This window comes from Galeopterus variegatus, unplaced genomic scaffold (genome assembly GCF_000696425.1).
Source record: "Galeopterus variegatus unplaced genomic scaffold, G_variegatus-3.0.2 Scaffold423, whole genome shotgun sequence".
Classification (NCBI taxonomy): Eukaryota; Metazoa; Chordata; class Mammalia; order Dermoptera; family Cynocephalidae; genus Galeopterus; species Galeopterus variegatus.
In genome coordinates this window covers 241,499-258,177 of record NW_007726534.1, presented here as the reverse complement: position 1 = coordinate 258,177, position 16,679 = coordinate 241,499, and the positions used below count along the sequence as shown (strand labels likewise).

The window sequence follows — 16,679 nt, the reverse complement described above, 5'->3', positions numbered from 1 at the left end:
AGTTGGGCGCAGCGAGGGCTGGGCTGCCTGAGTGGGTGGGGTGGGGGGCCGCCGCGGCCGCCCGGAGAAGCAGAGCCGGCGGCAGGCGGGGAGCGCGCACAACGCGGCTGCCCCTCAACAGCCGCGGGGCGAACCGGGAGACCCCTGTGCCCAGCCTCCAGGCCCCCGCCCCTTCGCGGTCTCCGCCTCCTTTCTCACACACCCCCCGGGCCGCCCAGGCCCCAGGCCTTCCCGGCGCTCCTCCTCTTCTCCTCACGCTCGCTCTCCGACCGGAGTCCTCCTGCCGCCCGCCGGCCTTGCTCCCTCTGGGGCGAATTCCTCTCAGGCTTTCCTTTCACACACACGCGCGCGCGCGCTCGTTGGGCCGCCCCCTCCTCTCCCGCCCTCCTCCTCGTCCTTGCTAACGCTGCCGTCGGGGGAAGATTGATGTCCCTTCAGCATCATGCAGCCACCGCCGAGGAAGGTATGGGCGCAGCTGGAGGGCTTTGGGGTTTTGGGGGGTTGCCCACAAGGAATGAGGTTGGGGCGACCGCTACGCCTCCTCCCCCTTCCCGCAAGGGGCTGTGACCGCCTTCGCCTTGGGCTTGTCACCGAGTTGCCGCTGGCTCCATGCGGGGGGCGCGAGTGTGAGGTGCCTTTCCGATGGAGGGGCGGCCGGGGCTAGTCCCCTCCACTGCGCTGGACACCACCCAGACATTTCACAAGAGTTTCGGTGTGCATTTGTGTGTATGCGCGCGCGCATGGCAATACTGCCCGCTGCAAAGTGCATTCTCGGGGCTGCACCAAGGGGAGGTGGGGGAGCCCCTGCAGCTTTGCAGAGCCTTGTGCGTGTGTGATTGTTTAGTCTGCACCAGGTTTGAGTCCTCCGGCCGCTTGTTGCCTCCCCTCTCGTTTGCAAAATTGTGGGAGATTTATTTCAAGCCTAGCCTTAAAGGTTTGGCCTGCTTTTCCCACGGGGCGGCCGAAAAGAAGTTGGGATAGTCACCGCTCCCCTACCCCCAGGGGAAAACAAATTAAGGATGGACGGGTCTTTCCTTTCTCTCCTACCCTCCGCCCGCACCCTGGCCAGGGGGCTAGGAGGTAGTGGTGCTGTACTCGGGAAAGCGAGAACCGGGCGGTGCGTGGCTTGTGCATTGCGATCTGGGCTTGGATGGCCAGGGTGGGAGTGACGGGTGCTCCGGGCTTGTCAGCAATTTCCCTGCTGCTCCCTTCCCCAGCTTTCCTAGGGGCCGAGTCTGTGTCCTTGTCTTTTTAGTCCTGCAGATGGATACTGAGTGTCTACTCGGGGCACTGGGTGGAGGAGGCTTCTATCCTCCCCTCGTGGGCAAATATGCCCAATGCCCAATTTACTCGTGTCTGCTTCCTCTTCTTTCTTAATCCGGATTTCTCCAGTTAAGTGAGCCTTTTTCTTTCGCACACGTATCCCACCGCTCGGGGTAGTCCCGCTCTGGCAGCCAGGATCCCAGATCCACCTTAATCTCAACCCTGGGGTCCCGGCCTGGCCGGCTATGCTCTGACCAGCTGGTATTTGCGGCTCAGCTCTGTTTGAAGTGGAGCCGCCACGGGGACCGACTTGCTGGGGTAGTTTAAAAGCACTGCATATGCTGGAAGGTCACTTTTGCTTTCTCCTTTGTGAGAAAGAGATTGTGATTTGATCCACTGTCAGTGAGTCGAGGGCATCATCCTGAGACAGTGTGCTTTTTCGCAGCCATTATGGAATAATTTATATAGTCTATTCATGCATATTAGTTCATGATTGTGTAAATTTCGGTCATTAGTTATTAGATATTCTTATACTCCCTTCTTCCGTCTTCACTGTTCTAACCTCTTATGGTGGTTAATATCTTTGAATCCTTTTTGGAAGAAATGAAGGCAGGCTCTTTTAAAACTCTAAGACCTAGTACTGGGCTTGTGCATGAAAAGGAATGACTGTCAGTTTATTTTGCACCTCTTTAATCTGTAATTTTTGTACTCAGATTTTTCATTTAGCCTCTTTCAGATTATTTGGTTAGTTTTTTCTTTAAGTAAGTATCTTCAGTAAATAAAACTAGATGGCTGATAATGGTTTATGGTCTTCAGGGGAGTAGCGAGGAAGAAGTATATTCTGATAAATATTAAGTATTTTCCTTAAGTAATTTTTTAAAGTTATAGTAAGGCCTTCATAAATATATGGTATATTTTAGGTGAAAGTTACACAAGAACTGAAAAACATTCAAGTTGAGCAGATGGCAAAACTTCAAGCCAAACATCAAGCAGAATGTGATTTGCTTGAAGATATGAGGTAAGGTTATAGTAAATAGTTTGAGAACTTCTGTATCTCTATTTCAAAGAACTTTTGAGTTACCAAGCCCCAGGAACTGATGATGGAATTTCCTTTTGGATTTCCTGCTTTAAGGCTGTTAGAACTTTGACTCAGCTGGAAATTATAACTGGAACTAACACAATACAAACTTTTTTTCTTTCAGTGGGGGAACTATAATGTACACCAGGGCCTTAAAAATCTGTCAGTCAAATTATAATTATTGAAGTAAAAATTCTTATTTAAATAATCTTTTCACTGAATTGTAACAATTTTTTACTGACTTTAAGAATTTTATACAGTTAGATTTTTAAACTGACACCTGTGGTTAATGGTTAATATCTGGGGTTGAGTCAGTCAGCTTCAGATGATTATATACTAGCACTGTTTGTTAGAATATGACAGATATAACTTTGTCTTTGAATGTTAGATTTAGTGAGAAGTGTGTTTATCATATTTTATTTTATTATTAAAGTTACCTGTATTCATAATCAAGATAACTTTGAATTTAATAGATAAGACATCTTGCTAACATTGTGAAAATCAATACCTTTCTTTATGGAGGGAAGCATGACATTTTATTGCAAGAAATACCACTTATTTAACAATCCTTTAATATAAACTGGCAGGTCAACAAATATATTTATGTAAAGGATGGAAGATGATTTGCATGTTGAAACAGAGTGGCTGCAATTCTTATTTCCCTTTAGTAATACATTTATCAAATTGGAATTGGGTCTGTAAGCCTCGTCAGTTGCCTGTTTTTTCCTTTGGTGTACAAACTTCATATTGGTTTCATGAAAATATTAACTATATGTTATGATAAAATTATATGTTTGGATAGCTGAATTGTTTATAGCCTAAAGATTTTAGTTTAGAGTTCCTTTTTCCTCCCCTATATTTAACTTAGGTACTATTTATGAGCATTTCAGCTGTATACCTGTCTTTTTAGGGTTTCTGACTATGGCATATAAATCTATGTTCATCCAATTTGAATATACCACGATTGTTGTTTCCTGACTGAAAAGTGCTCTATTTTAGTTGTTTTTTTGTTTTGTTTTTTTTTATTTCATGTGGCCATATGGAAGTTTTTAGATTTAAAAATTTCTTTGCAAGATATCTGAAACTCTTCATATGGTTAAAAATTCAAGATTTTTAACATCTGTTAAGTGAACTAAGGTATTTTAGTAGAAATCTCTAAATGAAGGAAGTAACCAATTTTCAGAAGCAGTTCAGGAAGGCAAAATTAGTGTGTAAGTGAAGATCCCATGTTGAGTGTGGGTCGTCAGTGGCATTAAGTGCTGTTGATTGCATCTTTTAAAGACTTCTTGATTGCATTCTTTTCTCTTTTTTCCCTTTTGCCTGTATCTTGGTGCAGGAGCTTATGATCAAGAATATGGACATTGGAGTGTTCAGGCTACTAGCAGTGCTGGCTTTTGGAAAACAACATACTTTTTCTAAACTTCAGTTTTTCTCATTGTAAAATGGGGTAATACTGGTCTCTATTCATAAGAATTGTGCATATCAAATGACAGTGCATATGGATGAGGCACACATCTAAGCTAAGTTTATGTAGGTTGTTGCTCTTGCTGCTCCTGTTTGGTTGTATGTATTATTGCTGATCTGTCACATTTCACTTGCCTCATTACAGTAATATCCTAATTATTGCAGTAATGTCCTCATATCTTCTGTCCCCCAATCTCTCCTTTTAAATGACTTCCACATCGCCACCATTTAGCCTTCTAAAAAGTTTATTATATATCAGCCGTCTATAGCCTTCTGGATAAAGGCCAAACACCTTGTCATAGTATGTATCGCTCTCTGCAGTCTAGCTACAAGCTTCCTTTCTTGGCTTAATTATTACCATTTCATGCCTATGCATCCTTCCTCTTTATTCCCCCTGCTCTGTCCAATCAGGACGTCTGATTATCTAATTGTGAACTCTACATTCATACCTTTGTATGTACTATTCCCTTTGCCTGTTGATACCCTTCCTCCCACTTCTTCACCTGACAGATTTTGGTTACCAGTAACTGCAAGTTTGTTGTTTTCTGTGATCACAAAGGGTATTGATTTTACATATACTTCTGGCTTTCCCTCTCATGTGAATTCTTTGAGGCTAAGGGCTGTTATTCATTTTTATATCTTTGTACCCTTTGTTTAGGCTGGTAGAATTGTCAAAGCAATGTAACTGGTTATATTTAAGTGTACCTTATTTATTCTTAGGTGAGATATTTTCTAAGCTTTGTGGGGGTGTGGGCACTTTAAATATACTATGCTATTTGATGTGGAGTATATCTCTATATAATATGCAAATGCAGAGATTGTTGGTGCTTCAAGGGTTAACAAATTCTTTAGTATTTTAAAGGAGTCAGTGTGTTCTATTTGTATTAAATTAATGGAATGAATCCCTTTACTCCATATAGTTATGAATAGAATAGTGTATTACCTGCTAAAACTTAAGTTTAGATTCGCGATTTACTTTTTTTTCAATGATAATATTGAATTGAAAGTTGAAACTTGCATACTCTTGGTATTCATGATAACTTTAGTTGCTTGAGGAGGGAGGTGGTCAGGCTTTATTGGTTTGTTCTAGCAAGTGGAATGACCTTTTAAAACTTCATTAGAAATTTCTGAACTTGTTTTTATATGCATTATGTTGTAAAGGATATTGTCTGCATTTCCTTCTTGAGGCTTCCACTTCTGTTTTCTCTGAAACCCCACATACAGTGCTCCTTGTTGCTAGTCTCCCCCCACCTGTTTTATGCTCAATTTGAGTTAGTGTGAATTCACTCAGAAAAGTGCAAATAGCATTGGGGTGGGAGGGGGGAGAGGGAGGGGGGGGAAAGGGAAGAATTGGTCAAGGGCCATTAAAATCAACTACATTGTATATTGATAAATTTTTTAAAAAAAGAGAAGTGCAGATAGCTTTTTATTTTTATTTTTTATTTTTAATTGACAGTGTACATATTTATGGGTATAGTGTGATGTTTCAATACATGTATACATTGTGTAAAAATCAAATCCGGGTATTAGCATATCCATCACCTCATATATTTATCTTTTCTTTGAGGTAAGTACATTCAAAATCCTCTTTTCTAGCTATTTGAAATATGCAGTACAATGTTGTTAACCATAGTCACCCACTTTTTATTCTTAATGTAAAGAAATTAGTAGACAAAGAAAAGTTTTTGACTTTAAAAAAAGTTAAAAAGAAAAACAAAAACAGAACTCCACAAAGCATTAAGCTGTAAATAGAAGAATTTTATGCTGGATTATGGCTAGTTCCCACCCTCTACACCCCCCCCACCCCCCGCGTCATCTTCTGGAATTTTGAGGGGAGGAGACCAATTATGATATAATTTTTTTCCTTTGCTTTCCTCCCCTTCAATTCTTTTGTTCCAGGGACGCATTTGGAAGCTGGTGCATTGGGAGTGAAGTATGAGAAGGAAAGATAACTCATTTGTTGTTAATCATGAACATTCCATGCTTTGGGGAGATTTTATACTGATGTGTTTCCTGTTGACTTTTGCTGTCATCGCTAGACAAGCTCATTTTTCTTTCTTTTTAGTTTATTATTACTTTTTTCTCTCTTTGCTTTTTAAGGCCACTTACAAGTAAGTGTCTAGAAACTGGAGCCTATGTACTTTTCTCCTTAATATTGTTTATCCTTATGATATGCTAAGTAGAGTCAGTTAAGAAAGGTTTTTTTCGGGGACCCAGAATATAAAGAACTATCTTCTCAGCAGATATTTTTAGGATATGGAAAAATCATCAAATTTTAGAGTCAGGTGGATGCTATCATGTTTGTTCATTTTATAGATAAAAGTGGAAACTGAGACATAGCGAGATGAAGTGAATCACATTGATGAGGACTATGAGCTATTTCTCCTACTTTTCAGACTAGCTCTCTCCCCTATGTCTGTGTTTCTCAAGCTTTTAACCACAGAACTCATCATGGGTCCTATATTTGAAATATTTTGCCTATCAAAAAGTACATTATTAACTAATAATTTGTTTTCTTTAAAAATTTTTTTTAATACATTGAATTGTCAATCAGCTTTGAATCAGTATTTTATTGTCTTTTTTTTTTTTTTTTTTTTTTTTGTGACAGGTAAGGGGATCGCAACCCTTGGCTTGGTGTTGTCAGCACCATGCTCAGTCAGCGAGCTAACCAGCCACTCCCATATGGGATCCGAACCCGTGGCCTTGGTGTTATCAGCACTACACTCTCCCGAGTGAGCCATGGGCCGGCCCCTGAATCAGTATTTTAAAACCACTAACATGAGTCTAGCCAAAGGCAAAGACACTTAAAACTTTACCTCAGAAAAGACTGAATATATGATTCCTTGCAGATGTTCTGAAAAATTAGATCTATCTCAAGAGGCACCTGTCCTACATTGGCAGACACCTGGGGGTCTAGAGACCTCAAGTGAGGAATTACTGTACTGTATGTTACTTTCTCTGAACTGTAGTTTCATGGGAATCACTGGAGATTAGATTCTGAAGTCTGTTTATGGGTGCTCTGAGACTTTGTTTTTTATTGTTTTATAGACTCTTATGTCTAGAAAGAGATCTTAGAGGTAATCTGATCTAGAGTTTTTTAAAAACAGCTTTATTGATACATAACTTACATATCATGTAAATTACATGATATAACTACATATCACTTATGATTATATATCATATGAGAGTACTACAAAAAGTTTGTGGAAAAATAGAATTAAAAGATAATATGAATCTTACCATGAAACTTTTTGAAGTACCCTCACATATGATTACATATCATACAATGAAACCGATTTAAAGTGTACCATTCAATGTTTTTTAGTATATTTATAGGGTTGTACAACTATCACCACAATTTAACTTTAAAACATTTTTGTTCCCCCAAAAGAAACTCTGTACCCATTAACAGTCCTTCCCCATCACCTTCTCCAGCCTTAAGCAACCAGTAATCTACTTTCTGTCTCTAGAAATGGAGTCTATATAAATGGAATCATATGATGTGTGGTTTTCTGTGACTGTTTTCTTTTAGCATAATGTTTTCACAGTTCATCATGTTATGGTATCAGTTCTTCATTCCTTTTTATTGCCAAGTAGTATCCCATTGTATGGATGTACCACATTTTATTATTCCATTCATCAATTGATGGACATTTGGATTGTTTCCACTTTTTGGCTATTATGGATAATGCTGCTTTGAACATTCATGTACAAGTTTTCGTGTAGGCATGTGTTTTTATTTCTCTTGGGTATATAACTAGAAGTGGATTTGCTGGGTAGAAGGGTAACTCTATGATTAACATTTCGAAGAACTTTCACACTATTTTCCAAAGCAGCTGTACCATTTTATATTCCCACCAGCAGTAATGTATGATGATTCCAGTTTCTTCATATCCTTGCCAGTGCTTGTTATTTTCTGTCTCTTTGATTATAGGCATTCAAGTAGGTGTGAAATGATATCATAAGTGGCTTTGATTTGCATTTCCCTAACAGCTTATATGTTGAGCATTTTTCTCATGTGCTTATTAGCCATTTGTATATCTTCTTTGGAGAATTGTTTATTCAAATCCTTTGCCCATTTTAAAATTTGGTTATTTGTCTTTTTCTTATTAAGTTGTAAGAGTTCTTTATATATCTTATAAGCTATATGCATTGCAAATATATGCAGTATTTTCCCCATTCTGTGTATGATCACCTAAATGTAAAGAACAACTGAAATAGTGGGAAGAAAAAGGATTTTGAAGGTAGACCAGAGATTGAAACCCAGATCTGACACTTATTTGCTGGATAATCTTGGATAAGTTGCTTAGCTTTCTGAGCCTCATATTACATATATGTAAAATAAGGTTAATGCTTATCTTTTTGCTTTTCCGAAAAAGTTAAATGAGTTATGTGAAATGCCAAACGTGTAGGTAGTCAGCATTAGTAGATACTATTATTAGAGGATTAAAGTCTGGAAGGGGTGTCGTCTTATTCAAGGTAACAGAATAAGTTATTGTGTTTCATAATTACATTTTTTTATATTCTTACATTTATGAAATCAAGATGCATCTTAGTTTTGTTGCTTTTGGCTGTGATGCAGTTGTCACTGTCTCTTCATGCACAGAACTTGCAGTATAGCTATCAGCAGGCTTGGAAGAAAATCCCAGTGACAGTTGGAATATAAATGTTGGATCACCTGGGCTTTTGATGGCATGGGGGATGATAATGTGTGGAAAAACATGGATATTGATGTCTGATTCAAAAAAGTGATTCAGAAGAATTTGACTCAATGTGACCAATTTATTTCCAAATGCACCAATTTATTTCATTTATCTTTTTTAAAATTATGCACAAGAGTAAAATAATATATGCTAAAAATCTAACTAAATAAGTTTAAAAGAGCTCTTAATAGGTGTAAACAAAAATTCTTAGTGATAAGGTATTGTATCAATTTAATTGGCAGCATTCTTTTTTTTTTTTTCTAAAAGATGACCGGTAGGGGGATCTTAACCCTTGACTTGGTGTTATCAGCACCACACTCTCCCAAGTGAGCCACGGGCCGGCCCTGCAGCATTCTTTTTTTTTTTTTCTAAAAGATGACCGGTAGGGGGATCTTAACCCTTGACTTGGTGTTATCAGCACCACACTCTCCCAAGTGAGCCACGGGCCGGCCCTGCAGCATTCTTTTTTTAATGGAACATAAATAATATGTCTTGCAATCACTGGTGTTTAAGATATGATAAAAACTGGAAGTAGCAGGTCTAGTACTGGACTTAAGCCTTTTTTCATTAATTCAGCAATCAGTATTGCTTCTCAGTGTTCTTTCAAATTAGACCTTAAAAATGATGTAAAGTTTGAGAGGGAGAATTTTATTTTAACTGAGGGGCAGCAAGGAAAAAGATAAAGTAGGACCACATTTAAATAATGTTTCTTTAAGAGAGGAAAAAAAAAGATCACCCAATTTTATTTTTTTTTTATTTATTTATTTTTCGTTAAATTTTTATTTTGTCAATATACAATGTATATGATTACTATGGCCCATAACCGACACCTCCCTACCTCCTCCCTCTCTCCCCTCCTCCCCAAGAATGTCCTTTCCGTTTGCTTGTTGTAACAACCTCAAAAAAGTATAGTTGTTATATCTTCTTCCCCCCCCCCCCGGTTTTTTTTTTTGTGTGTATGTGGGTCAATTAATTTGTTTATTTTTTAGCTCCCACCAATGAGAAGATTTAAATATACACCCTGAAACAATAAAACTTATTAAAGAAAACATAGGAGAAACACTTCAGCAAATAGGGCTGGACACATCGTATAACTTCGTATAATGTATGCTATACGAAGTTATTACGTGCTGAGTGATGTTGAGCATTTTTTCATATGACTGTTGGCCATTTGTATATCTTCCTTAGAGAATTGCCTACTTAGCTAAGATTTAAATATACACCCTGAAACAATAAAACTTATTAAAGAAAACATAGGAGAAACACTTCAGCAAATAGGGCTGGACACATCGTATAACTTCGTATAATGTATGCTATACGAAGTTATTACGTGCTGAGTGATGTTGAGCATTTTTTCATATGACTGTTGGCCATTTGTATATCTTCCTTAGAGAATTGCCTACTTAGCTAAGATTTAAATATACACCCTGAAACAATAAAACTTATTAAAGAAAACATAGGAGAAACACTTCAGCAAATAGGGCTGGACACATCGTATAACTTCGTATAATGTATGCTATACGAAGTTATTACGTGCTGAGTGATGTTGAGCATTTTTTCATATGACTGTTGGCCATTTGTATATCTTCCTTAGAGAATTGCCTACTTAGCTAAGATTTAAATATACACCCTGAAACAATAAAACTTATTAAAGAAAACATAGGAGAAACACTTCAGCAAATAGGGCTGGACACATCGTATAACTTCGTATAATGTATGCTATACGAAGTTATTACGTGCTGAGTGATGTTGAGCATTTTTTCATATGACTGTTGGCCATTTGTATATCTTCCTTAGAGAATTGCCTACTTAGCTAAGATTTAAATATACACCCTGAAACAATAAAACTTATTAAAGAAAACATAGGAGAAACACTTCAGCAAATAGGGCTGGACACATCGTATAACTTCGTATAATGTATGCTATACGAAGTTATTACGTGCTGAGTGATGTTGAGCATTTTTTCATATGACTGTTGGCCATTTGTATATCTTCCTTAGAGAATTGCCTACTTAGCTATTTGCATATGTTGAACCACCCTTGCATTCCTCGGATGAATCCCACTTGATCATGGTGAATAATTTTACATATGTGTTGTTGTATTCTGTTTGCTAATATTTTATTGAGGATTTTTGCATCCACATTTAAATAATGTTTCTTTAAGAGAGGAAAAAAAAAGATCACCCAATTTTAAAATTACTAAAAGATAACATGGAACTTCAGCTGGCTAAATAAATTTAAAATTTAAATATATACTTCCATATTATGGTCAGTTATTATGGAGGGTGAGACTAAGAAGGAGATGCAAACTAGGTAGAGAAAGAAATGTAGTTTGAGAGGGTCTATTTAATAAAACCTTTTTTTTTGTTTTAGACCACTGCTTACTTGAATTAAGTGAATCAGTGTTTTAGTAATACCTCTTCCTATTGCTATTTAATGGCCTGTTAGCTCATGAGCCATTTTTCATAGATCCTTATCTGCTCTTCATCTGCTCCTAAAATGTAAAGATTTGGTTCTGAGTGAGATAGCCATTGGAAGCCACTTCAGGTGAAGTTATTTTATTATTTATGACTTGAATGGTGTATACTCTGCTGAGCCAGATGAAATTAAGCTAATGACTAACAGTGAAAGTTACCCACTAATAGGGTTAAGAATAGAAGTGCTGAATAATTTTTATGTGTACTTTTCCTTGACCTGGTTTTTTTAGACACACCTGAGTATGTAAATGTGAGAGATGGTGAAGGTGATCTGCGTTGCAGAGTAGGTATGATACACTGGAGCAAGCACTAGCTTAGAGGCATACAACATGGGTATGAATCCCAGTACTTAATCTCTTAACTGCATGACTTTGTTTTTGTTGTTTTTTTTTGGTGGCTGGCCAGCATGGGGATTCAAACTCTGACCTTGGTGTTGTAATACTGTGCTGTAAATGACTGAACTAACCAGCCAGCCCAAGTGTGTGACTTTGGATATAAGTCATTCAAACTTCTCTGAACCTCATGTTTTTTCATCTGTAAAATTATAATAATTATAATACCTTATCAGGTTATTTTGATAATTAAACAAAGTAATACATGCAAAAGCTCTCTTGCCCAGGGTGTGGGATGTACTAGATGTTCAATAAATGCATGTGGACGTAATTTTGTTAAGTAACTCAGAAATTATGGTCTTTGAGTTATTCCCTGAAGAGTTAATCTGTGGGTTGAAAAATGTAATCGGCTTCAAAGACAACTTGCTTGAGTGATGCTAAAGAATCTCTTTCACCAAGGTCAGTAGTCCTAGGTACTTTCCATCTTTCTGAGTGTTGGTAGTGATTCTCCTCATGATTGCTAGATGGCTTCTGCAACCCCAAGCATCATATTTTCATATAACAACTTTAGGTGGAAGAACAGGAGGGAAGGACAACTTCTCCTTATGCAAAATTTCCCTCCCTTGCTTCTTCATTCCTTTTTTCTCTCTTTGCCTCCCTCTTTCCTTCCTCTCTTCTTCCATTAGGGAAGACAGTTTCGTTTTTTTTTTTTTTTACTAGAAATGATCCCAATATCACTTTCCCTTAAATCTCATTGGCCAAGCTTGCTTTGTATGTCTGTGCATGTCTAGCTGCAAAGGAGGCTGGGAACATCATTATCTTGGTGGTGGATCTTTGCCAACAAGAAGTAAGGTAATGGCAGCAGTAATATGGCTTTTGCCACATTACTGTTTTGTGTTTTTTGCCATAGGGACGCATTTCCATTTACTCCTAATGGTTCCCATAAAAGTATTAAAAAATGTGTTGGGGTTAGATTATGAGAGATATCGTTGGAATTTTAGTTGTCCCAAGCAGATTGGAAATAAGGGACTCCTTAGAAACCATTCGGGGGCCGGCCTGGTGCGCCGCTTGGGAGCGCGGTGGCGCTCCCGCCGAGGGTTCGGATCCCATGTGGTGACCGGTTCCCGCTCACTGGCTGAGCACGGCGCGGGTGCGACACCGAGGGTTGCGATCCTGTTGCCGGTCCCCGGTACGGGCACGGCACCGAGGGTTGCGATCCCGTACCGGTCAGTAAAAAAAAAAGACAAAAAGAAAAAAAAAAAAAGAAACCATTTGTATTTCCTCCTCCTAAGTCCATTTGAACTTAGTATCTTAGGTTAATAGTAGGTCTTCATATTTGTCTTAGATAGGGGCCCAATAGGCAGTGGCTTCTTAGGATTCTCTTCTTAGGAATATATAAGTGGTTAAAAATCTTGCTACTTTTGGTCTTCTGATAGTGTGGAGAAATGGTGGTCTCAGGGCCCTCCAGGCAATTGTATTTTTATTGAACTCCTTTTATTTCTCAAGTGAAAGCATTAGTGAAGTGGCTAAACTGAATGCAGGGAAGTTCATATAAGAGCTAGAATCATCCCTAATGGAATAATTTGCCCCTTAATAATTGAGGATTGGCAATTCAATCTTGAAAATATAAAGTATGAAGCTGTTTACCTGAAGAGACCTATGGTGGTAAGTTGATGTTTTTCTTTGTAAATCCTCAATGTTACTTAAATCCCACAGATGCCATTCTGTTTTGTTGGTGTCAGTCTTCAGGAATGATCTGATGCATGAGCGGGAGTTAGTTTTTTTTTTTTTTTTTTTGTTTTTTTTCGTGTCCGGCAACGGGATCGCAACCCTCGGTGCCGCGCCCGCCCATCGCTCAGCCAGTGAGCGGGAACCGGTCTGTATGTGGGATCCGAACCCTCGGCGGGAGCGCCGCCACGCTTCCCAAGTGGCGCACTGTAGCAGTGCGCCACCGGGCCGGCCCGGGAGTTAGTTTTTTAAGTTGGGTTTCTGCTGTTGGCTTTTCAGTGACTACTTTGGGAAATAGGCACAGAAACTTGTAACCCTGTCCTTTGTTCAGCTGCTGCAGATTTTCTGTCATGTGTTGGTCAGGACTAATTTATAGAAACTTAGCTGATATTTTTGTTTATTTCATTTTATTGTGACCTTGCAGTATTCCTTGGTCATGCTTTATTTTAACATTCCATTTGGTGTCCTTTTTGTCATTCATGTGTAAGTCTCTTGTCATCCAGATGTTTTCTGTTTTGTGAGCTTTGAATAATCCCAATTCAAAAAGAAGATGTTATTTCTGATATTATGAAAAGATGTTATTTCTGGTATTAGGAAAGTGTCTTTGGTCTCACAGGGAACAATTGGAGTATATATGTCCTTTGATTATATTTTAGAGGTATTTGTTTTTCCTCTCTTTGGTGACTGGAGGATGGGGGCAGGGGACAGAGACTTTTTATTGTATATACTTTTTCATGTGTTTTGAATTTTGAACTATTTGTGACTACTACCTACTCTCAAAATGAAAATTAAATGATTCAGTGATATTGGTGAACACTTTATTGCATGTATGTTAAACATAATGTATATTGTAAACATAACATTGTTAATGCTAAAATGTCATTTTGGGCTTTTAATTAGTTTTTAGTGAAGTTATTTTCATTGTTAATAGACTTTAAAATTTATTTCTAATATGTACAAATATTAAGAATACACACTTGATTTACAAATTTCCCTTCATAAAATGACTGGTTTCCAGCTGGTTGTAGCTCAGAGTTTCGGAAACAGGCTTTATGTACTATTGTGTTCCTTTCTTTCTGCATGGTGGATTTTTTTTGTCCCTAAATGAGCAAACAAATTAGGTTAGATTCCTATCCTGCCTCAAATTTTATTTTAGCTATTTTTATTCAAAGGTTTTATGTCATAGTCATCATTTAAAACATTGTTCTGTGGCAAAATGCACTTTGCATTATTAGCCAATTCTCTCCATGGGAAAGTTGTTTGTTCTGTTTTACTATAAAAGGTATTTTATATAATAGTTTTTCTTGGCTATATTGAATTAATTGAATATTATTAGTATTCCATTTTATTTTATTTTTCTTGCATTTTAGCTATACCTCTGTTTTAAAACTGGTTGTCTTAGGGATTACCGTGCATCTTTAATTTATCACTACTTAGAGTTAATACTGTAATATTCCATGTAAGACTCTTATAAAAGTGTAATTGTAATTACCCCATCCAGTCTTTGTGCTGCATACTTTATAAATCTCATAATATGAGGGTACTTCAAAAAGTTCACGGAAAGATTCATTATTATCTTTTAATTATATTTTTCCACAAACTTTTTGAAGTGCCCTTGTACAATGCTAGTTTTGCTTTAAACAGACTCTTTATCTTTTAAAGAGATTAAGAGAAGGAAAAATGTCTTTTATATTTACTAATTCTAACTCTTTTTTTTCCTTCCTGAGACCAACACAGGTTTGAGTTTCCATCTGGTATCATTTCCTTTCAGCCTGAAGAATTTCCTTCAGCATTTCTAGTGCAATTCTGCTGATGACAATTTCTTAGCTTTTATTTATCTGAAAATGTCTTTATCTCACCCTCATTTTTGGAAGATATTTTTGTTGGATATGGAATTTTTGGTTGACAGTTAAATATCTTCCTGTAATACATTTGAGAAGTAGACTTCCATTTCTAGCCATTATGAAATAACTGATAGCAGACCAGTCCTCTCGAGGTGACATCTATAAAACTGGACAAAACATATAACTCTACTCTTTTCAGGTACTAAAACAACAGGCAGCACAGGAGGTGTGTAACATGTTCTCTCCAGCTTCTCTTTTTTTTTTTTCCTTTTGGCAGCTGGCCTCTATGGGGATCACTCCAGCTTTCTTTTTTTGGGGGGTGGGGGGCAGCTGACCAGTAAGGGGATCCATACCCATGACTTTGAACCCATAACCCTGAATGTCTGAGTGCCCAAGGTGCATAGCAATGCCTCTCTTTTCTAAATAGATCAGAATTCTAATGTCTCCCAACAGAGAGCAGCTTCTGGTATCTGTTCAGCTCTCAGGTCTAGTAGGACAAAACCTAAAAAGACTTGTCACAACATAAAATAAAATCAATCTTGAAAGGATCAAAAATAATTTCATGCCTGCCAAAACAAACTCAACACTCTTTAAAGAAAGACAACACAATCAAGACTTCCTATAATGTGTGGCTGTCTTTAAATACATAATTAAGATCTATATAATATTAATTAATCCTCTATTTTTGGATATGTGAGTTTGGGTATTCTATATGTAATTGTATGTATGCAATAGCACAGGAATTTTTGAAACAGGTTTATTGAGATATAATTCACATATCATGAGACTTACCCATTTAAAGTGCATAATTCAGTGGCTTTTAGTGTATTCACACAGTTGTACATCCATTACCACAATCAGTTTTAGAACATTTTTATTACTCTAAAAAGAAATCTTGTACCTCTTAGCTGTCACCTCTGCCCTTTCCCCCATTTGTCCAGGCCTAGGCAGCCACTGATCCGCTTTCTGTCTCTATAGATTTGCTTATTCTGGACATTTCATATAAATGGAATACAATATATGGTCCTCTTGACTGGCTTCTTTCACTTAGCATGTTTCCAAGGTTCATCAACATTGTAGCATTTATCATTACTTCATTTCTTTTTATTGTTGAATAATCTTTTAAAAAAATTTTTTTTCCCTTTTTTTTTTAACTTTATGTAAGTAATTCTGCCAGGCAGAATGCTGTGAAATATTTATGATGTACCTTTTAGGTGTTCAGTGTAAATTCAAGGATAGGAATAAGATGTATCTTGCACTCAAAATATTTACAGAAAAATAATGTAGTAAACAATTATATATTAACTTTTATTTGCATCCTATACAAATAGCAAAAATTTTCATTTAATTAAAGTGTTTGATATGTGTTCTCTGCTATGATCTCAAAAGAATGTGTGTTCCATTTTAAGAAAAGATTATCTGGGGGCCGCCCGGTGGCGCACTGCTATAGTGCTCCGCTTGGGAAGTGTGGTGGCACTCCCGCCGAGGGTTCGGATCTCACATACAGACCGGTTCCCGCTCACTGGCTGAGCGAGGCGCGGGAGCAACACCGAGGGTTGCGATCCCGTTGCTGGTCCTGGTCCGGTACGGGGGCGACACTGAGGGTTGCGATCCGTTGCCGGACATGGAAAAAGACAAAAAAAAAAGGAAAAAAAAAAATTTCTGTTTCAATGAGTGAATGTATACTTACTCAAAAACATATTCTGGGTTGATTTAAATGCAAGTCCAAGCAGAATTAATTGCTCTCTCTTCTATATTCCTCTAGTGATTTGTGCTTTCTATTCTTACAG

General features: G+C 37.9%; 1 protein-coding gene across 1 annotated transcript in view; it reads left to right on the top strand.

Moving 5' to 3' along the window:
* Positions 1-338: 338 nt before the first annotated feature.
* LOC103587143 (FCH and double SH3 domains protein 2-like) overlaps positions 339-16,679 on the top strand; it is a gene marked incomplete at its 3' end in the record, with an annotated part of 256,186 nt that continues 239,845 nt past the window's right edge. The window contains exons 1-2 of the mRNA XM_008568560.1: positions 339-463; positions 2,184-2,281. Of these exons, the coding sequence (XP_008566782.1) occupies positions 443-463; positions 2,184-2,281 (119 nt within the window). The remainder of the gene's footprint in view (positions 464-2,183; positions 2,282-16,679) is intronic.